Source organism: Haliaeetus leucocephalus, unplaced genomic scaffold (assembly GCF_000737465.1).
Source record: "Haliaeetus leucocephalus isolate CR32 unplaced genomic scaffold, Haliaeetus_leucocephalus-4.0 Scaffold506, whole genome shotgun sequence".
NCBI lineage: Eukaryota > Metazoa > Chordata > Aves > Accipitriformes > Accipitridae > Haliaeetus > Haliaeetus leucocephalus.
The window spans coordinates 5,089,474-5,112,983 of NW_010972942.1; the positions used below are offsets into that span (position 1 = coordinate 5,089,474).

General features: G+C 36.9%; 1 protein-coding gene across 1 annotated transcript in view; it reads left to right on the plus strand.

Moving 5' to 3' along the window:
• Positions 1-23,510, plus strand: part of JPH1 (junctophilin 1) — a 79,505-nt gene that overhangs the window by 37,355 nt on the left and 18,640 nt on the right. Inside the window, exon 2 of the mRNA XM_010575873.1 lies at positions 11,078-11,196. Within this exon, the coding sequence (XP_010574175.1) occupies positions 11,078-11,196 (119 nt within the window). The remainder of the gene's footprint in view (positions 1-11,077; positions 11,197-23,510) is intronic.

Sequence of the window (23,510 nt, forward strand, 5' to 3'; positions counted from 1 at the left end):
GTAGTATTTACACTAAAATTCCGCTATTAGTGACTCACAATACTTGCTTTCTAGAAGAGGCTGGGGGAGAATGTCAGGGCTTAAGACAAGGACTGTAGTAAGGAAAAAAAAAAGGAGCAAATAGACCATGACGAGCTTTGTTCAGAGGGTCTCAAAACAGTAGACTTCATGAGTCTGCAATAAGTTTTATTCTCACGAGTGGTTACTGCTAAATATTTCAGAATACGACAATGAATCCTCAACCTTACCGTGCAGATCTGCACGACTTCAGCTGAACAAAGCAGTCAAGGACTGCTCTAAGCAGGAATAAATAGGCTGCTGTGAACTCTCTTTCAGCAGTCTCCGGATGCCACAAAAGCCTTTTGGGCATCTATGCAAGATCATCAGCCCTATGGGAACCAGCAGAGAGAAACATTCATGGTTTTTCAGTTTTCCTGGTAGCTGATAGGACATGCTGGTTGTTTATTCAAATTGTGTGTTATTGGCAGTATTGTAGGTAGCTACAGAGCGTAAATATATGCATATACATTTGGGGGGGGTAATGTATATGAGAGAAGATATTTTAAAGCTGTTAACTGTGTTAGTCATAAACCCAGGTTTTGCATTTCCTTCATGCTGGAAATAACAAAACCTATGAAACAGCCATCACCTGCTCTATGTCTGAAATGATCTGATGTTACTTTCAATCTGCAGTGCTCTTCAGTTAAGAGGAATTACATGTTTACAGATGGGAGGATCATCAAAGTCTTTCCTTCGCTTGTTTATACTGTTCAGTCTCTTGATGATTAGTGTATAATATGAGCAGCTTGATTCATATCTGCCAGCCTGGAGAAAAGTCAAATCACATAAAACCATCCCTACACTTGAACACTTGTCTTTCATGGAGAGCTTAGACCTTTTGCTAATTAAGCTGTTCAGATATAACATATCAGTGTTTTCTGTTATTCAAATATTTCTGTGATTTTTTTTAACAGTTATCTTTAAACATGTCAAAGAATTTGTAACAACTGAAAATGGAAGAACTAATCCCAGAATGGTTTGCTAGACATGTTTCTATCAATACTTTTTTTCTATACATCTGGCACCTGATTGAGGAACAGAAATGAACCATGCAAAGAAAGATATGCCAAATTCAGTTTTGGCTGTCAGTCGGCTAAGGACACAAAGATTAAATTTAAACACATACAGTTAATGCCTTTAAAAGGATGAAAATATTGCAGTTTTGTTTCCCCACTAGATTTTAATGCCCAAAGATATTAAAAGGACTTTTAAAAAAAAAAAACATTGCCACAGATTATTTGAATGCATGTAATATGTTTGTTATTTAAAGAGCTTAATTATACCACATTCTTTTTTTAGTTATAAATGCATAAATTGCACTATTATGTCTTATAAAGAATTATTTTGTTTTCCATTATGTTCAAGATATTTTTTCAAACCTCCCCAAAACTATTTTAAATTAAAACTTTATTCCATGGTCAATGTATCCTTTCTTTTCTCATTTGTTATGAAGATTTAAATTCCATGCTATTATTATTGAGAAAATGGCAGAAATAAATGTGCATGCTACAACTTTTGGACAAATAAGCATCAAGCCACTAAACGTGTAGTTGTGACTTTTTTCTTAGTATATTTTCCTCCATCAAGCACAGTAATGGAAGTCTTTGGATTCAGATCCTAGAACTATAGTAAGTTACAGACTGCCAAAGTCACTTAGGAAAAGCATGAAACATACTCCTAGAAGTATTTACGATTGAGGAGTTTATCTTACATTTTTTGAAGCCAGCAAAACCCACAGAATTTTAAAAAAAATTTCACATTTTTCCTGTAATTTCCTGTAATGTAATTTTCATGCAGCCAGTGTCTTGCAAGTTATATATATTATGATGTGAAGAGAAATCAAATACTGGTTTTATATTATATATTTTGCTTTACAAATACTTTGGTATTCTTTGCTAAAATATCTGTAACATTGTGGACTTTTTTTGCCCTAAAATTTAAAAAAATCTTATCCTTAAAAAACCACATCAACTCTGTTTAAAGGAGAGATTAAGAAATACAGACATTGTCAAGGATGATGTTTGACATAGTTTTCCTGAGCTTCCAAAAGTTTTCTAACTAGAATTATTCTAAGAAAAAATAAATAAAACCATATTTTTTTCTAAAAATTGACATTTGATTTCATATTTTCTGATTTTTTTTTTATTTTTACAAGTAATTGGAAGTGGTAAAAATCAGTAGAACACTGAAAAATATTAAGATAATGTTTTCAATTGAAAAAACATTCCTGTAAGCTCTTCTTATTTTTCATCTAGTTGTATCCCTGGGATGATGATTTGTTGTTGCTTTCTTACACGCAGAGTCTAGAATAGCTGCCAGATATTGGTGTTGGTGATAGCAGTTGTCATACCTACTATTTTATTTCATTTGTCCCAGGTAGAGAACAGTTTAAAAAAAAAATGTGTGGCAGGGGGAAGTGCAACGCACTAAATGTACCTTAGAAATTCTCTAAGCGAATTATCACAATGGTCCACGTGTTCCCATTTCCTTGAGCAGGCTTGCCTTCTCTGTGCAGAATCCTTATTACATGGAGTTTTTTTTCCTTGAAGCTCATATTTTATGATGAAGGGAAGAGAAACATATTTATCGCCTTTTTTTTTCCTTCACTTAACTATGTCATCAAGAGCAGCTGAAGCTCAAGTGTGCATCTATTTTCTTATGCTTCCAGCTAGATTCAGAAGCTCTCTTCAGTCAACCAATGTAATTGGCTTTGGCGATTTGAAACAACAAATTGTTTGCAGTTATTCCTTTACCCCTTTCCAAAAAAACTCCTGTCTGCAGGAATTAATATTATGGGACCAGGGAACTGGAAGAGAATATTGCTCACTGAGGAGACTTGGTAATAAAATATAGGATATAGTCTGTCCCATAAAGCAGGATAGACAAATGCACATCAAGATTTATACTTTTCTCTAGATGTACTTGGCACTTAGTGACATTAAAAGATCCTGGCAGTGAATCACCTTTGGCAAAAATGGGGGAAAAAACCTGTAAGCATAGTATATAGAAGTGTATTTTGCCCAAAGTGTAAATTTCCCCACAGGAAAACTTGCTTTCTGCTTGAAATGATGCTGCTCATCTTGCTGAAATTGAAGTCTGTGCCATCTTCAAGATTTCTGTGCCAGTGCTAGCTAGGGTCAAGTACAATCAATATGAAAGCAAAACTTCATTCATTCAAGCTCCTGACAGAATGATGGATAAAATTGAATACATCACATGGAGGAGCCAGCTCCATTATCCAGAGGCAGATTATCTGGCGTACACATAAATAATACCAGGCTAGTGGGACACCTAAGGTTAGAGAGAGTACCATGTAAATGCAACTTCTCTAGTGATGCTTAACAGCAATTTAAAACCACTTTTTAAATTCAGACATCTGCATCTGAGTCTTTTTCCAAACAGGTGAGCAAGAGTGAGGGCCTGAAAGACAGACTAGGGAAATTGAACTACTTTATCTCAATTGTTAAAAGTGAATTTTCAGAAATACCTTCTTTTTTCAGGATGCTATCCTTCATTCACCTAAAATCTTTCTGAACTGCTGAGTACACATGTGATTAGTGTAAGTTACAGAAACTTGTAACCCTGCACAGGTAGCATTGCACCCCTGAATTGCTGAGCAGTTCTGGTTTTATTGATGTGGACCATAAAGGTCTAAAGGAGAAGGCAAACAGGTTCTGAATCTTGGCATAAGGTGGCAGATGATTCCTCAAAAAACACATAAATTGGTGTTTGCCATAAGACTATTCATATATTCGTAGGCACAGCAGACCATGCTCATGCTGACTGCTGCAGGAGTCTAACATCCACACAGTTCAGAGGACCAAAGTGTAAATAGTTCAAGTTTCTTATTTTTAGTGATCAGAGCACTTAACGTCAGATGTCTGAAATACCTAATGTAAACAGTCCCTAAATCATCTAATCTCACTTCCTGTAAACAAAAGACCATGTCATTTTTTTCTGAGAAAATGGATTAAAGACGACTTTTAGTACACTGCCCAAAAGAATTTTAAAAACTTAGAAAGATCCATCTTTTTCTCTGTAACATACACCCAAAAGGTTTCAAGGTGGACTACGCCCAAATTCAGCTTCTAATCGTTGGACCGGTTATGTCTTTATCTGACACCGTTTTTTTCCCCATTTTGTCTTTCCCATTTTCCACTGTCAGATATCCATGTGTACACCATGATAAGTGGCTTCTCTGTGTTTATTCAGTAATAATATGAGATATGAGGCTCAAGAAGTTTAAGTTAAAAAGCTTGTCTTTTTAGAATCTCTATTATTCTGTGGTCCTGACATTTCTTTTTTCTTCTTGAGATAGAGGTGAGCTGGGCATTGTTCCATTAGTGGTTTTATGGATTCTGGACTATGTAGTACAGCAAGAACAAATTCCTGTTATACTTTATTTTCATCTCTACCTGTATAAAGACCACATTAACCGTTCCTTTTGCTGTGGTGTGTGGGGCTAGCCAGCATGATCTCATATGCCTTCTGGGCTACTTTTGATGACAGTCTCCCATATTGGCTAGATTTTTTGTTTCCCAGTGTTCTGTTTCAGTACAGTTAAATGCAATGGGGTTTGGAGTTGTTATCATCGAACTTTAGGTTACAGTAAACTTTAGGTTTACTGTAGGTTACAGTAAATTGTCCTCTTGGAGTTTTTTGGAATCCAGAAGTTGTGTAATCTGCCAACTCTAACATAGTATGTTTTAGCTTGTATTGAGACGTTTTAATAAGTAAAATATTAAACAGCTCTGGAGCAAAAACCAATTCCTAAGGTAAAATGCACATATCAACCCTTTTCTTTGATGTCTTCTGCATTAAGCTTTGAGATGTGTCAGAGAGTTAGCTTTTAATCCATTTTGATGTGCTTTATTAATTCCATGTAATTTATGCTGTTGTTTAATTATGTTGCCATAGGGTAAAAAATCAGAAACCTTGAAAGCAATCCGAGTATGTTAATCAAGGCAATCTATATAAGGTATAGGACCCATAACCTTTACGTGTGTGAAGTGTTTGGTGAAATACTCTTTGTTAAAACATGATGTCACATGATAGCACAATATGCTATTAGCCTGTAAATCTTTATGTATGCAGACCCAGTTTATTTATGCTGTTATTTATGCCCAAGACTGACTAGTTATAACCCCCAGGTTATTTTTTCAAGTACTGAAATCAGGTTGGCCATTTGCCAATTTGTAAGGAATTTCCTCAGTTTTTCAGGACTTGTTAACTAAAGGTTAGTATTTTTTTCAGTTCTTTAATATGAGTTAGGACTGAAAAAAACCTGAGAAATGGATTTAGGCTGGGAAGGAGTTTTCAGAAACAAAATCCATTAGGTAAGATGATATGGATCAATGTGCCAGCAGTGTGTACATAATATATCTGCTTATGCTTCGCTACATCAGCCTTTACTGGTAGTACCAAGGTAGTCCAGTTCCTGAATGAAGTCAGTTCATGAAGAAGGAGCATCTGGTTGAGACTAAAATCTAGCAAACCACAAGTGAAGCACTTTGAAGAGTTTTTAAATGCAGACTTCTTGATTGAGGACATATATCTCATTTGGTCAATTCAATCTGTAGTTTAGGAGCACTTTAAGTTTCTCACTGACATGAAGCTCTCTTATTTCAATATCTGTAAGTCAGTCTTTTTCCTCTCTCTGTTCCTCTGAGACTCCTATTTCTTGCTGGTATTCAGTGACTTACCCTCACTTCTGAGGTATATTACAGCAATGAGTTGCTGAGAGTGATGAAGCCAAGAGTTCTTAGGTAGCTCTACATAGTTGTGCACATACTTTTTTTTAATCCTACCATAGCAGAATATTGGTTTTCACCCAGTATTATCACTGAAAGAAGCTGAGGAGGACAATCTAGCACACTTGATAAATGCCAGTCTCTCACTTCCAGTGTTAAAAAATGCATAGATGCTAGATAATTATCTAGCATTCATTACTGATACATAATATCAGAAGAATATGGAAATAAAATGGGGGCAAGGAGAAAATTAAACTACCAAAGAATCATTCCTTAAAGTTTTCCTCTTCCTCTCCAGCTGCTCTTTTCTTGGAAATGCTATTGATCTCTGTAGCAATTTTATCAGAGCTTGGTTTTGCAGAATAGAGCCTCCAATAGATAGAAACATAAAAACCTTGGAAAGTTTCATACCTGGAAAAAAACCAACAGAATATTCTTTGCTTTCTAGAAGAATCACTGAATTTTTTAATTTAAGAAGATGGGATTGTTTTTTAGAGAATTCCAGTTTCAGAAGGGGTGATAAGGATAGTAACCCACAATATGTAGTGTTCCTCAGACAAACCTGATAGCTGTCGTTAATTAAATATATCTCTGAGAACTTCATGTAGGTTTAACCTTTACTGATTTTTATTTACAGTATGGAAATCTGTTAATAAGTAACATTGTTAAGATAATATATTAATTTAGGATAACTTGATAGCAACATAATTATGTTTCATATAGTTGGCAAATAGAAAACAGAAAATTATTAGTAGCATTTTAAGAAACAGAAAGCAAGCTTCTGGAAAGCTTTATGCTGGAATCACTGTGTTTAATAAAAGCTGAAAAATGAAACAAAGTAAACATGTTGCTTATATTTTTAGTTGACTCTGAATGAGACAGAATTACAAGTGAGTTGAAGGATACCATGGAAATACAAAATGATCTGGAGGGTAATGGACAGTTCTAAATAGGGTTTAAATTTAGACGAACATTACATAATGCATTTCAGACACATGGCATTATATATAAGCATCGTTGCTGCAGAACGCTAGATAACATTGTTTAAGCTCTTCAGCCCTCAATACTCCTTCTTCAAGGCAGTTTTCAGACATAAGTAGATAGAAATCTGATCGTAGTATTGCTGGAAAGGGAGACTGCTTGTAAGATGCCCCTGACTGTGCTCATGATCTCTTCGAGTGTAGCTAAGATGATGTGTATATGTTTACCTACCCAACCAAACACAGAAAAGTTAAGTATCAGTAGTGATATCAGTTGTCCCACAGTCTAGAAAGCTTAGGCTTCTTTCAAAATCAGACCCTGATATGAGTCCAAATGAAATTTCTAACAATAGCAAAGTTATTCAGTTAGCCATTGGTCCTCGAGCCCTCACTCACTGATGACAGAGACTGGTAGGTATAGGGACTCCATATGCTGTCACCTGATACCAACACTCTGCATAAACTATGGTTATGGGTTCCTTTTTAATGTAGGTATAGTTTGATTCCTGCCACAGATACAACCGAATTTTGTCCCTGTCTTGATTGCATTTACCACCACTGTGGTGGAATATTAATGGTAGGATGATTCTTTCAAGTAGATACACGTGTAAAAACACATGGCAGTTCAAAAATTCGTAATGTGTATTATTTGTTACAGTTGCTGAGAATGAATTTTTGCAAAGGACTGCCTGTTCACCTAAAAGAAAAATCAATAAAGGGCATGTCACTCGTTATTTTCCCATACTGTTTTGCAGTCTGTGGATTGCTGGCTACTTCCCTGCATAGTTTCTATTTTACTGCTGAAACTTTAGATTGACCCTTCCTGGAGAATGTGTGGAACAACATGCAAAGCCTACTGCAGTCATCTTCTTGGCTGGGGGAGAGGAAAGGAGACTTTTTTTTGAGTTTTCTCTTTCAAAAGTTCTCATAAAGATTTCTTGTTGCGGCAAAAGATGTAGAGATCTCTGGGAAAAAAAACAATTCTCAAGTAGATGGTGGTCATTCAAATGTGGGTCATTTTGACTTGGTATATCATAGACTTAAATATCCATGAATAATTACTGATAATAAACAAAAGTTCAAGAATTTACAGTGACAAAATTACTTCAGGAACAAAAGGTAAAGGCAGCTTTCCCAAACTGTGTAAAGCATAAATGGAGCAAATGGATTATATTTCAGTGGGGCTACCCTGCTGTGATAGCTCTCTCTTATAAACATTATCCTTCAAAACTAACAGATTTCTCCATAGTCTCTGATAATAACACTCTGATAGTGTGGCAGTCAGCGCAAGGCAGAATAAAACAAGTACAAATGAAATGTAGTGCCAAGCAGCAGTAACTGTAAGCAGGTAATATGGAAAACAGAGATACAAATGAAGTGTGGAAGTTAGCATTAAAAAAACGGCAAATTATATAGCAACAGAAAAATTATTTGAGTCTGACACTTATAAGTAAGTATGCAGGAAGTGAAAGAAATGTCTGAATATACAGTTGCAAATTGAGATAATAAAGTATACATTGCTGAAATTAGCCAGTAAAGCATCCAAATGCCAAGATGATAAATAGCAAATAATGCAAATAATGAAGAGCCTGTGTTCACAAGCGAAGCACAGTGCTTCTGTTCTGTACAGAAGCACTGGCTCTGCCGGTTCCTCCTGTTCTTTTCACATTTGCTGTATGTCATCCATGATGCTTGCTGAAGAGGCCGTCAGGGACGTGTCTCAGCACAGCCACGTGCACACACTTTTGTTTGGCTAGTCGAAGGCCCGCTCAGGAGCATAAACGCTGTTCTTGTGCCTTACCCTCCTGTGCCTATTTAGTTAATCTTGCTGTGCTGTCTCTCAGCGACAGTACAGCACTGATGCTCTGCTCAAGTGTGTCACTGAGACACGCGTTGGCAGCATTCGCGTCTGAACAGTCGCTCCTGTTCTGGTCTGCTGGAACTCCTGACTGTGAGTACAAAAGGGGCAGGATAGCAGGAAGTGCAAGCTGGAAAAAAAAAAAGTTGTAAGATAAGGCAGCCAAGGAAAGCAGTGCTCATTTTCCTTCTATTCCATTGGCTTCTTCCTGCTGTGACTTGCTTTGCCCAGCTTCATGTGACAAAGTTTCACTAGCTTATTACTCATGTCACCATCTAATTCCTTAACTAATTGATACTGTATGCTTGGACAGGATGTGGAATTTGCTTCTTGCATATAATAATATAGAAAATTCACAGACATCAATAAATAACTGTACTATCCTGGTAGTATGTTTTCCTGATGCTGGTCATTTCGTATATTAGCTTTTAAAACGTCTGTTGTAGCCGTGGCAATAGTATGAGACTATTTTTATATGGGAATAGTCTGGTTGTTCCGTCATCACAAAAGGATGATCAGTGTCTAGTTTATCTATGTGCCGACTACATTATTGTCTCACAAAACAACGTCCCAGTGCTACGATTGCTTCATTAAGTTTATGCTATGTAGACATAATTATGTAGGAGCTAAGAATAGCTCATCTAATTGAAAATAATGATTATAGAGAAAGAACGGGTTTGATTACTGTTACTAAGCAAGCACATACCATACAACCATTCATGAACTGCACAGAACACATATGGGATTATATGGTGTATTCGTTTTGATTAACAGTTTCTTTCCCCCATCCCGAGTACAAGTCAAAGGTGTTACTGCTTATTTGCTCATTATCTTTTTTCTCAGAGACCTAGAGGGACCTGCGAGAAGGCAGCGTGAGCTGATGTTTATCCAGTAAATTATGACAAGCTAAGCTTTGAGATAACATTCAACATTTATCCCCACACACATTTTAGGGAGGATGTAACTTAAATAAATCTTCTCCAGGCACCACAGATGAAACCGTCTATGTGGGTTTTTTATGTCTGTGTTTATACTAGTACCCTACGGGATTAAACATCCTTTTAGAAATGCAAAGTCTGCCATACTGTTAATCTCTTGGTGCTCATTCTGGTTAATGCTAACATTTAATTCTTGCTTCATCTAAAACACATAGAACTCTTCTTTATTCCTTGAAAATAAAACTGAATTTTTACAGCAGAGTTGCTGAAAGTTTTCATTTATTTGATTGCTGTTGATTAGTATCACCAGGCACATAGGATAAAAGTTGCTGCTGCTGTTGTCCTCTTAACTAATTTTTTTCTTACTTAAGTGTCAGTTTTCTACTAGAAAGTTATGAGAAAATTCCTGAGATCATGAAATTTAATATATCTGGTTTAGAAATGTTATTAATGTCTCTAGAGGCTCAAAAAACTCTGCCAGTTTGCCATGTTTAGCTTCCCCTCTGTTCTAATGAACCATTTCATAGCCCTAGGCTATGTGCTAGTGCTGTAGAGGCACAGAGCGATCACTGCCATCAGGAATTTTTAAACACGTGACTGTTTAAAAAATGAAGTGGGGAAGGAAGATGGGACAAACAGTGATGCAATCTTGCAGTAACACAACTATCAGTTTGCACAGTCTGGAATCAGAGACATTGCACAAGCTGTTCTTGAGGCTTTTTGAGAAATAGCAGAAGGAAAAAAGTGGAAGCAGAGGGCAGATTACTTTATGAAAGTATTCCAAACTGTTGTCTTGACTTCAGAAAAGTTGCCTTTTCAGTTTGTTTTGGATTTGAAATTCAGTGAGTTACAAGAATTTAAAACTCTTAAGTCCCCATTTATGCAAATGCCTATTGAAGAATCAAACACATTTTCCATCCCATTTCTTTCCAAAATGGTCTGATTGTGGAAGACATTTCTCAGTTTTTTAGGCCAACGTATGTCAGTTTTGCCCTTCAAAAAATTTTACATGGCACCCAGCATTGAGCATTAACTTTGAAATGTTTTAAAGGTAATAGCATTCCACAGTCCCCTTGAACACCATGTATCCTGGTCTCACAGACCGCTGTTTAGAAGTCTGTGTGGTGGCCCAGTCTGACCTTCTGTACACTTTTGTGCATGTTCTGGTAACATGTATTAAAATCATAATCCCAGGTTTTGGTCAGATACTATTATTTTTTTCTATTTAGAAATTTTAATTATAAGCTTGGACTGTAAACTGTGTACCTACAAGTAAATGTGATACAAAGATGAGCAGGACTGAAGAACTGAGAGGAATAGTGCGTTGGTTCTGAAATACTTTGATATGCAGTTACTCACAGCAAGTGGGCATAAGAGTGCACTATATAGTATAGTGTATGGTAGCTGAGGACAGTAGTCCTTTGCTCTCACATTATTGATGCAACTCATAAAAGACTCCTCTGCATATAAACTGTTTTCTATTTTGTACAGAACTGCACATGCAAGAGCTAAAGCTGATGCTGCGGATCAGGCTGCTCAGGCTGCTCGCCAGGAATGTGATATTGCAAGAGCAGTTGCCAGAGAACTTTCACCAAATTTCTACCAACCAGGTAATTATAGATTGGGGTTTTTGTGGCTACTGGTTTTTTATTGCAGTGAAAAGGTTCTGTGTTAAGTTAAAAAGTTGATTTCATTTTGAAAGTTGTCATTTATACAGAAACAATAGCCATGTGTAAGTCATGAAGAGGGTACATTTCTCAAGGAGATTTTGTTTTCATTTTTTAATCATTTGGTGACTGTTGCTTTGTATAAAAACAGTTGAGTGTCAAAAAGTCAGTATCAAGCATACACCTTTGCCTCACATTAATACCTTCTTCAGAACAGTGTCAAAGACAAACCTCAGAGAACATAAAGCAACATAAATTTGGGTTATTTCTATAATGTGTTTATTAGGGGGAAGATCCTTAGCTTTTTTACTGTCCAAGGAAATTTTTGACAGTCTCGGTTAGGTAAGGCCTGAGTTCTGGAGAATGCTTTACCGTTACACATACATAACCTGTGGGGGAATCTTCCTCTGTTACGCCTGTGGTGCTCTGTGGAACATTAGTCCCATACTCAAGATACCATAGAATAAAGTCTGTGCCACCTATATCAACATTGCAACCCATTTTCACCTGTCATGTTGTTTGGAAAGTTGCTATAGAAAGAAGCAAAGTAGGTTTTTCTTTGTTTTTCTGGTGTCTTTCCATGGGGTCAATATTTTTGTGTACTGCTGTCTAGCTTAAGATTGGCTAGATAAAATGGAACTCCAGTTGCCAATTTAATGTCTTTTCATAAGTCTGTCCTTTCTTTCACCTGTCAAATGAGTTGAGTCATATCTTGTTATTACTTTTCAAGGACTTGCCTGCACTTGTATGCTAATATAGATTATAGCTCTGAGATTCATTTTCACTTACCGTCATCATCTGCCCATCCTTGTTTCAGACACAAACCTGTTTATTCTTAAATGTACCAAATGGTGGATGCAGGCTAGTATCACGACCCGCAAAATCCAAGAACAACAAAATTCTTCAACATTTTCTAACAATCCACCTATTTCCTTCAATTTTTAGTATAAATGACCATTATATATAATTTGTAACTAAATCGTTACTGTCAGTTAGCTTAAATACTTGGGTTTTTCTTTATTCCTAAGTATTTAGTTGTAGAGAGCAATCTGTGTGTTTTGGGGTTGGGAAGGTTGGGGCACTCTTTTTTATTTGTTTAGTGCATAAGTCAAGGGCTGGTCACCTTGTGCAGGTTAGAATCTCCATTCCCCCTATTGCTCTTGCAAACTTTCTTTATACACATCCTGTTATAAATTCATCTTTCTTGAACATGGCTGTCCAGAACTGTAGGCAAAGCTCGAGAGAACTATTTCTAGTAGTAAGACTTTACTAGCTTTAAAATGGTATCAATATGTACCTCTCACTCTTGGAAGTGACCTCAGTAGAACCATATTAGTGGCCCATACTTACTCCTATGATGTCCAAGTCTTTTTCTTTTTCATTATTTCATTCTTCCATCAACTGATGAACTCCCAGTTTAGAGCAGCAGTTCATCTTATAAGTTAAGAAGTCATAAGCTTAGCCATGCAAAGAACTAATAACAGGGACCCTGTCAGAGGAAAAGCTTGATAGAGAATAAAAGTAAGAGGGAATTAAAGCATGTGGAATGAAAGTATTTCAAAGCTGCCAAACCGTAGAAATAAAGAAATGGCTGGGGTACTCAAGAGAAAATACAAACATCTGATGGTGTGAAATTTGACCCCAAGAAATCACCCAGATCAAGAATTTGTTAGGTGTCTTTTTTTACTTCCTGCCACAGGATATGAAGTAGCGTTGCTGATAAATTGGCTAAGATTTGGGGAGAGAAGGTGTGAGATTCTTATTTTCCTCTCATTTAAAACTTTTATTCCAATTACAGAAAGGAAGAGTTTGTATCCCTTCCCCAAATGCAGCTGTATATGTGTACAGTTATGTAGCAAAACATTTCTCAAAGTTTACTTACTCTATTCTTTGTGTGGAAAAGTCTATCAGCTATCTACCTATCAAAAGATAAATACCTCTTTTGGAGTCTAAGTTTTAAATTTCCTCATTATTTTCAAGATGGCCAAATACCGTATATTTGTACACATTTAACAAAAAAAATTGCTATTCCTATTGCTTAAGTAACTTTAAGATGACAAGATGTTAACTAAATTTCAGTTATCCCAAATAAGCTGTAGCAAAACACCAGATTCATGCATTACTGTGATCCTTTCAAATATTATCATGTCAAAGATACTTTCCATCCTCAGTGTTCACGATGCCTTTTTCAGATACATTCTTTCTGAGTAGTACCAGTTAACCCTGAGACTCACCTGTACACATACCTGCTTATTGAAGTATTTCACAAGTGTCATGCTATGAGTTACTGGACAATGTTATCATCAGCTTTTGTCATTTATGGTACTAGAATAGATAAATATTTCTGAGTATTTACCTTCACTCACACAAACAGCAGTAAATACCTGCTTTTCAAATAGCATTTTTCACGTGTTTGAATGAAAACAAGGTAACCATTATTGCTTCCCAATAGCAACTTCTCTGTTTTCTTCTGTTGCTTGAGCTTTTTATTTTTGCAGTATATAAGTTTCTGTTAGTGCTACTAAAAGGTAATGGTAAGTATTGTATCTCAGTCTCTGAAACTATAGTTAAGAGAAGGCTTTCCATTGTGCTAAATTGTCTTGAAAATAAGTTATTGTGGGAAAGGGTAATTTTTCTCTCATTGCTTGTACTGCTTAGTATGATAGGCAAGCATGCTGTCAGCAATGAATAAAGGTATGTAGTATATCAACAAGTCTCTTGAAAGAGAGAGAGAGAAAAAAAGTGAAAACAACAGTTAAGAATTTTTTTCTGTCTTAATGAGTGATCTCTGCATTACCTGCGGCCTAAGTCTATTTAAATATTTGAAAATCTTTTGATAAAGCTCTTAAATTTCAGATTCTTAAAAAGCAAGCTTCTGGGCCATATAGCCTAGTAGTACCCACAATTTATAATTAGAGTGAATATTCATCACTCATTGTACCGTGACAGTTCTTACTTCCCAATTACTTTCTCTCACATTTCAATTTTATGTTCATTAAGACATTCATCAGAAGCTGCCAAGAGGTTCTAGCTTTGTAATGTAGTTTAAAAGGAGATTGAAAGAAGGACAAAGCAGTAGGAAGCAAAGTAGCATCCAGCGGGTAAAAATAATAATGTCCGTCTGAATCATGAATATTGAGGTACCACAGAAATCTTGAGATCTAGCATTCCCAGTAATTACCTTAATATTTGTATATAAGGAAAGCAAATATGATTGAAAAGGTCAGTGCCATAGTGTAAAGACTTTCAAGGTTACAGGGAGATGTTTTACCTAAGCTTGTTTACACTAGTCTCAGGCAAGACGCTGCTTCTACTGCTGTAGCTAGTGATTAATAGCTATGAGGATGGTATATCTTTGCAGAGCCCTACCCGCAATGCTATACATTTTGTAGATTTAACAAATGTTGCAGTCTTTATTGATGCCATAGTTTACAGGCCTTTTTATCACCAAATAAAACAAATTTTGAGAAATCCCAGCTCTGACCTGTTTGTTTCCTCCAGGCATCGCTAAACTTGTAGATGTGTCAAAAGAGCATACCAGGACAGGAAACAAATGAAACCTGAATCATATCCACATTTAAGGGAGTCATTCAGGGACAGTTTAAGATTGTCTTTGCTTAGAGAAAAACAATAAATGCTGGTTTGTGTCTTTTGTTAAAACCTAGAGAAGAGCAAATGACTAATGAGAGTGCTGTATCAAAGGTGTAACAGAAAAGAAAGGCTTCTGACACCCAGTGAAAAGGAGGAATATTGTCCTAGTCTCGCACAAGGTTAATGGATGCTTTGACTTACCCATTGCATTCTAAATTCCACAGGCCATCTCTAGGATATACTCTTGTAAATGCACTATCAGGAGGTAGACTAAAGTATGAACTTGCACAGCTAAGCCATAATTGTCTGTATGCATATATATCCTGCAGCAAATGGATACTGCTCTTTCAGTTTGAATGAATAACATTTGATTAAATGAAAGAGGGGTAAAACTACTTTGCTGCAGGGTAAGAGCAGTCTGAGCACTTTACCATGGAGCAATTAAGGTCTGGAAATTCAGATCTGAATGGTTTTATGGCAGATTATTTGTCAGGCCAGCCAGCTGCCAGATGAACATACATGGCTCACCAGAACAATTCATCCAGTGTTTGACCTCCTAAACAAGGCATGAGAGAAGTCAAGGAGCAGTTTATCAATTAACACTCTCTAAAGAGATGGACAGAATTTCTTTAGGTGAAATATATGAGCAGAGAACAAAGATTTTCTTATGAAAGAATAGGATTTTGTTGGATTTTACCAGTATTTTTTACAGTAATGTTTGGTTACTGTTACAGCATCAGTCTTAACATGCTGAACATCACTAGTTTCAGAAATAAGCATTTTAAGCTTATGATAAGTCAATTTCTAATGGCTTCTAATGCCTTAAAGAGCAACTGTGTTTTACATTCTCTTTTGACCAGTGGTGGATGTCTGTAGCCTTGGATGAAAACACATCCTTCCCATCTTCCTCTTCTCTCCCATCTCCACCTGCTCCAGTTCACAAAATCCAAACTCCATATGGACAGGAAAGAGAGATTTCTGCCTGATGCTAATTAACTGGAATGTACTGGCTAAACGCATGTGGACCAGGCCAGATATTTTTATTTAAAAAGCCAATTACAATGAGCATTTTGCCTGATTAGAGTTACCAGCCATGCCATCAGTTTGTGCCTTAAAGCATACGGAAGCTTACTAGTTATTCTTAGTCATACAAGAGCCTATTCATTTTCTGAAATTATTCAACATACGGCTTCATCATCCTCACACAACTGTTGTCAGGATTCTTGCTATGGCATCTTTTCTGTAGAATTTATTGCTTCCATCCTCTTTCTAAACAACTCTGGAGAAGCCAGAGGCTATAGAGGTATCCTAAGGCACTTCTGTTGTATCTGGTAATCAAAGAAAGAAGGTGCTTTAAAAGAAAAGGTATCAGATTCAAGCTTTATTCTTGTTCTCCCCTTCCTTTTTATAACTCTTGGCACACCAGTCTTCACAACTTGACTTCCAAATTTATCACCAGTCTTGCCAAACCCTAGGTACAGATACCCCTACCCTTCCACATCTTTCCTCTTGCACAGTGAGAGGCCCATCCAGCTTGCTGGCAATCTGCACCTATCCTGCCCCACTGCCATAGACGCATGCTGGCTCAACCCACTCTGCAGTGTTCCTGCATGCATCTGGGACAAGAGAACATACTTGGGAGAAAGCAAAAGAATAAGAGGTTACAAAGGAGTAGCCTTAATTCTTCAGTATACTTTCTGAATCTCTCCAAGATACTTTTGAGTGACATAATCAAATGATTTGGTTAGAAAAAAAGGTGCATAATTAGTTTTGAGCAAATTAACTTTAATAACAGAGAACCAGTTTTCTGTAGAGAGATAAAGCTGTTACAGGTTTCCTATAGGCTTTTCACAGGCTTCCATTAAGTACTGAGCTAGTTAATTTGCATGTAGATACAACTTGTGGTTGCCTAGTAAAGGCTACAGGATCTGACTAGGAAGCTAGCTAGCTAGTCAGGCGACTAAGCTGGACTGCTTCAGTGCCGTCTTGGCTATGTTGCTGTATTGAAGTAGCTTCTTGAATTCTAGCCTAGGTATACCTATCTAAGCTGCCACCATGGGGGTGTTAATTACAGGTATAACCTGAGAGAAAGAGGTCAGTGCTACCTCAGTGTTTTAATTGCCTCCTTTCTCCTGTTCAAAATTATTCATTTGCACCCCAAAAGAACTATTCCTTCCAGGACACAGAAAATGCCCACTTTTGGCCTGCTCCAGTAAATTTCTATATTGGTCTGTCACAGTGTCCATCAGCTAAGGACAAGATGAAGTAGGGTCTATCACATGAGAGTATTATCACAGTGTCAACTTTTCCATTATAAATCCTATTTATAACTGCGTCATAGATATTTGTTCCATGCTGAAATTCAGCAAACAAGTTCTGTACTATGACAACTTTCCTTACAGTGCTAATTTTCACCAGAGTATGTTGATTTATTTTGAAAGGATTTTATTATACTAGTGAAGGCTGAAATTACACTGAAAAAGGTTAGGTTTCGCATGTCATTTTTTTAACATGTGATATGGGTTACATTAGCACATCTCTACAGCTGTGCTGGTTACAGTGCCTTGTAGTACCTGACCATAAGCAGTTAACACTTGCTGTAGGCTTTTATGCTGTTGTTTTTATAGGAAATGGGGAATGAGAGATGTATTCCAGAGGAAAGGGTAGAACATTGGAGAAAAATAATCTTTGCAGCTGCATTCTACATTTGTCAAGGCCAGAGAAATAGGTGGCTAATATACATGGCTTTTTATTCCAAGAAGGTCTGTGAAACTTAAGACTTACTTAGAAGTAGAGAGAGTGTAGAGAGAGATCTGAAAAGGAAAGGTGTTATTTGGATTATAGACCTGAGTAATGTAAAGTAATGTAATATTGTTCAGTATGACATAGAAGATCATGCTGAGAATTTGGAGGACATTAAGATTTCTACCTATTAATCTTTTAACAGTTACTCACTCAGATCATAATTGGAACAGGAGTCAAACCTGGAACTGAAACACAGGCAACATGGAATTAGTAGTTGAATTTTTTTGTAACGTGAGATTAAACAGGATGAAGACTGTAAAAAGAGAAGGTAGGGGGACCAAGATCAGAGTAATCTGAGATTATCTTCCTTGAAAGTATAGTTAAAAATTGAAAGAAAAATGAGGGGGAAATAAAAGGATGAATGACGGACGTTAACAGAGGAGAATTGTTCCGGAAGAAGAGAATGGCCAGCTATGTCAAAGGAGGGGGAGAATAGAGTGCTGATAATGAGCTATGACTAAGCCTCAACAGAGGCTCCTCAAAAAGTAACAGATGAAGAGCAGAAGGTATTTTGTCAGGGGCAATTGCCAAACTGTGAAGACTACGGGATAGATTTGGAGATGAGGAGCAGTGAATGGATATTGCAAACTTAGAATTTAGAAATGAAAACTTAGACCGCAGAGGTGAAGGGGGAGAAATGACACTGCATGAGGTCAGAATGGTAAGTGGCATGATGATTGGGGTTTCTCTTGAAATACAAAAGATCAAGAATATGTTGGGAAAAAAGCCAGGACAGGATGGAAGACTAAGCAGATCACATGCCCTAGTTTTACCAGAATTAAATCGATTGTTGTGTTTCTATAGTTCTGGCATTTGCAGTGCAGCAGTCAGTTCTGTTAGCCCACTTCTGACTCTTAAGCTTCTTAATTGATTCCATTGCTAGATAAAAGAAATTAATTTTGCTAGAAGTGCGATGCAGCTTAATGAATACTGTTTCTGAGTATTGAAAAATACTGGATTAACCCTCGACCCTCCAAGAAAATTCATAAACCCATATAATTTAAAAGCAGTAAATTTTGTGTCTTTTCATTTTACTCCTGCTTTTGCATCTTCCAAGTTCATAATTTCAAGTGTTTTTCCTATAAACACAAGGAGATAAAGGAAACTTCTAAAAAAATGAAGTCTAACGTTATCATATAGTGATTAATCCCTTTGAAATATCTAGAGTTTAAGTAAAGGCAGTAATGCATATCTAAATCTGTGACTAGACTGAGTGGAGTCTAAAACTGTCTAGTTATTTCCGTGTTACTTTGCCCATCTAAATCACTCAAATGTAATTTTGGTTGTTTGGTGACATACATATATTTCATGTCTTCCAAATATTGAGCCTTATTGGCACATATTCCACAGGCATAAGAAGTGCTGACATCTAGAACCCAAACCCTGGGTTCATATCCTAGGCTCTGCTTTTTTCTTTAGTGGAAGAGTAGAAGGGTGTTCAGAGAAGAACAGTGCAGGCACTGTTTCTTCATCAAATAATGATTTTAAAAGAGCCAAAAGTTAGAAGGGCTTTGGCAAAAATTTCACTCAGTTATTAAATTTGCTAAAGGGCAATACCATTGTATTGAAAAGCATCTGACAGCTATGAATGATATTTTTCTCCTCCTAAAAGCTCTAAGTCATGTTATTTTACGGTTATTTCAAGTTGCTTTTGGAACTAGTTGCAGTTTTAATCTGAAGCTGATTGACCCATATCAGCAGAGCAACTACTATAATTTCAGTAATTTGTAATACCTGTGTAAACCTGCATATGTGGAAAGCTGGATCAGGAGCTTGAGGGTTGGTTTGTGTAAGAAATTTTGATTAAAGTTGTTGTCAGTATATGATACCAAATTCTGCAAAGACAACCAAATGCAAGGAAGAAAAACCTACTTCTTCCTCCATGTTTGTATGTGGCCCAAGAAGCAATGTATGTGAATTAACTTTTACAGTCTATTGACGGAGTCTTACTGAGAAATGGGGTGTTTATGTTAAAAGTTTTGATGTGGAATAGAAAGGCAAACCCAAGACTGCTTTGCAAGAGGAGAGAATATGCTAAGAGAACACTACGTATTAAAAGCCATAAGTATTTTTTTTTTAATGTAAAACATGGCTACCAAATTAGTTTCAGTTTTGTTCCTAAACTTCATCAAATATAGTGTATTTTCATGTTCAGCTAAAAGACAAGACATGACAGTTACTACTAATCTGTAAACTCCTGTTTTCAAAAGGAGAATCAAATGTGTTTAGATAGTTTTCCTGTGTGATTGCAATAGGAATACTGGAGGTTGTTGACAAGAAAAAAAAATAATAAATGGAAGTGAAAAATGGCACGGAGAGAGAAGCCTGATAAAGTTACAAGGAAATTGGTAAACAACACATCTGAGTCTTCACTAATGACTAGCCAAGTATCATGGGTGATATGTTGCATAGTTGTATAATATGGTGAAGAGCATGTTATTTAAATCAGCAGGTAACAGTGAAGTGGTATGTTGCAAAGAGAAGCTGGAACAGAGAAAAGCTGGAACAAGTGATAGGATGAGGGGAAACGGCCTCAAGTCGCACCAGGGGAGGTTTAGATTGGATATTAGGAAAAAATTCTTCACTGAGAAGGTTGTCAAGCACTGGAACAGGCTGCCCAGGGAAGTGGTTGAGTCACCATCTCTGGAGGTATTAAAAGATATGTAGATGTGGCACTTAGGAGACATGGCTTAGTGGTGGACTTGGCAGTGTTAGGTTAATGGTTGAACTTTCTGATCTTAAACATCTTTTCCAACCTTAATGATTCTATGATTCCGTGATTCTATGATTCTATGAAAAACAAAGTTCTCAGTAACATTCTACATATAGCTGAAAGTGGGTGCTACCATTTACAGTGGTGATCACTCACCAAATACAAGCTAGTCTGCAGAATCGTCAGACCTAGTATTTAAACTGAAGACAGTGACTTCCTCCTCAGAAGTGCTATGAGAAGTCTTTAAGGGCTGACAGACTCGGTCACTTGGAGATGAGATGTGAACCTGCTCCTACTGAGGTCAGTTGCCAAACTCCCATGGAGCAGAATGATAGCCATGCATTTGAAATGTGATACGGAGAAGCACCTAATACTCTTCCAGGCTGTATATACAGAAGAAGCACGTCATGGAGAAGAAGGGTAATGGTCCCTTCTCTGCATGATTCCAGTGACACTGAATCTGAAATACTGTGTATAACTTTGGGCATCGTCATATCAGAAAGATGTAGACATGTAAAGACATGTGGATTATACTGGGTAAAGGCAGCTATTATGCCCCATTAACAGTCTATATATATAAAATTCATCTTTTCAGAGAATATGCAGTTGTGATGAGAACAGAATTACAGCCTTTCACTTCTGCCCATCCTTTCTGATAGATAGAAAGGAGCTTAAAGAACACTACTGCTGCAGTTAACATTTGCTGAATTTTCCAGTGGATTTTTTCTAGTTTTCAGAAGAATGTTCCCATGATCAGAGGTTCATGTAATGTTCTTAATAATAGCTGTAAAACATACACTGATGCTAGGTTTCAGTCTCCCTCATGGCCCAGTGCAGCTCGGCTGAAGTAAAGTAGGCTCTAGATTTTCTGTGAAAAAGCTAAAACCTTACCTTCTCAGTTATCTCATATTAAGCAGCCTGGAGGCTCAGAAGCATTCAAGTAGATTATAGTACATGTGTTATTTAGCTGGGAACATTCACATTGAATACAATATGTGTATATTATCTAGCCTGGAAAAATGAAGCCTGTCCCTATATACAGGAGCCATATGCAACACCATATAATCTTGTCAAATATTTTTTTAAGTTAGTATTCATCAACAGAGAGTTAGGGTAAGTAAAGCAAGCTGTAATTAAGATTGCTGGTCATGAGCCATTTCTGTGTCCATAAGCTGATGTCCCAGTGAGGTGTTAGAGAGAGCTGCGCAGCACTCATTTTGCTGTCTATCAGGTAGGATAAATATTTTTATTTATATTTTTATTATATTTATATTATTTATATTTTTCTGATGGTACTGAATCCAAAAGTATAAGGGCCTACACAGAGTAATCTGCTATGCAGATACAATTATGAATTTTGTGCCCTTTTTTGCAAATGCCACAGCTACTTCAGTCACCTAGTAAAGCAGTCACAGAAATGGAGCAGAGATTGGATTTACAGTCAGAATAAATACATTGTTCTTACTTGGTGCTGACTGCAGACAGTTTTTGAGATTCATTAGTCTATTTTTTCCTGCCTTCAGATCTTTCAGTGTGTATGTCTACTCTATAATGATGCATTTAGAAACCTTTTGAGGAAGAAAATCTTACTTTTAGGGATTCTTTTATCCTTAATTATTTTTTAATTATTTATTGGAGAATAAAAAAATGGATGATGCAAAAATACTGTTTATGTATTATATTCAGGTATGTTTATGGTAGGATGACTCAAATTAATTTCAGATTTGGAGGAACTGACAGGAAGGGAGAGAAGAGGCAGTCTGAGTTTTGCACAGAGAGGAATTCCATTAACATCTTTGTTTTGTCATCCTACTGCTAGGCTAACAAGTTTGTGATGTTGCATATGATTTGAATTGTTTGGTGGAAGTCCATTTCCTTTTTTGTTACCATTGCTGTTGCTAGCAACTCAAGGCTGTGTGTTTGAGTAGGCGTTTTGATATTTTCAAGAAGCATTGTGAGATAACATAGTGCCATATACTTTTCAACAAATACCTGTGTGAAATGCAGAGAGACTAGCAGTAAAGTAGTCAGTTCACAGGCCACACCAATAGCTCTCGTGCTGTGTAAACATCAGAGCAGAGTAAACGCAGAGGCATAAGAACTAGCCTTGGGTTTGGCCAAAGTGTATGCGTGTCTCTGTATGTGTGGCAAGTAAATAAGTAGCTCAGCACTCTTGATCTTTGTCTAGTCCATGACAGGAAGCATTTGATGTGGGTTTTGAGAAGGCCCCATCATTTTCATTGATGTCAAACCCAGGAAAATAAAGTACTAGCAGATATTTTAAAGATGGTAGATAGGTTGGAAGTTGTTTAAGATACTGCGCAAAACTGCTTCCTGAGCAGAGATAAAGTAGTTGAGAGGGCAACCTTGATACACAAGAATTTGTATGTTTGGGGTTCTTCTGCAGGAGACACTTAAGCAATTTCTATCAGTGATTACCTATTGTATGCTTATCTTTACTGAGCAAGAAGGGAAGGTTGCATTTAAGACTGCAGTAAAACCTGCTTGTATTCAGTGATGCCACCTGTTAAAGTGAGTCCTAGGTTGAAGATTTGTGTATTCTAACTTTTACATCACTGAATGATGATGTAGTTTTGTCAGGCTGTGGCAATAGTATAATATCACATTATGTGCTATCTTTGTGTTATATTTTTAGGTCATGGTAGTACATGGTTTGAAGGACAGCAGGCTGCCAGATCAAATCACAACAGTTCCATAAAATAAATACATGTAGGCATCGTTCTCCATGACGTTCATGGATCCAGTGAGTGAGTAACTGTTGGCACATGCAAGTTTCAGTGTTGCCTCCAGTGCAGTAGGAGAAGAAAGGCTACCAGGAGTACTGCTTAAGGAAGCAGTAATGCTAACAACAGATTGAGAAGCCCTGGAAGGAAGTATAAGCTGGAGGAAATTTCAGCAAAGGGAAGCTATTTTTGGGTGGGCAGGGGGCAGGAAATGAGGAGTTGGGAGTAAGAGTGAACTAAGAAAGATTACAAAGCATTCCAAATAGTAAACATTGTATTTTAGAGTATTTTTAGATTATGCAAAACATGCTTTCTTCTCCCTCTTGTTTACCTTGTAGTTTGCTTTCCTAGGCAGCCATGGTACTTCCATGCTACTGGTATTAAGTCCAGAAAAAAAAGAAAGT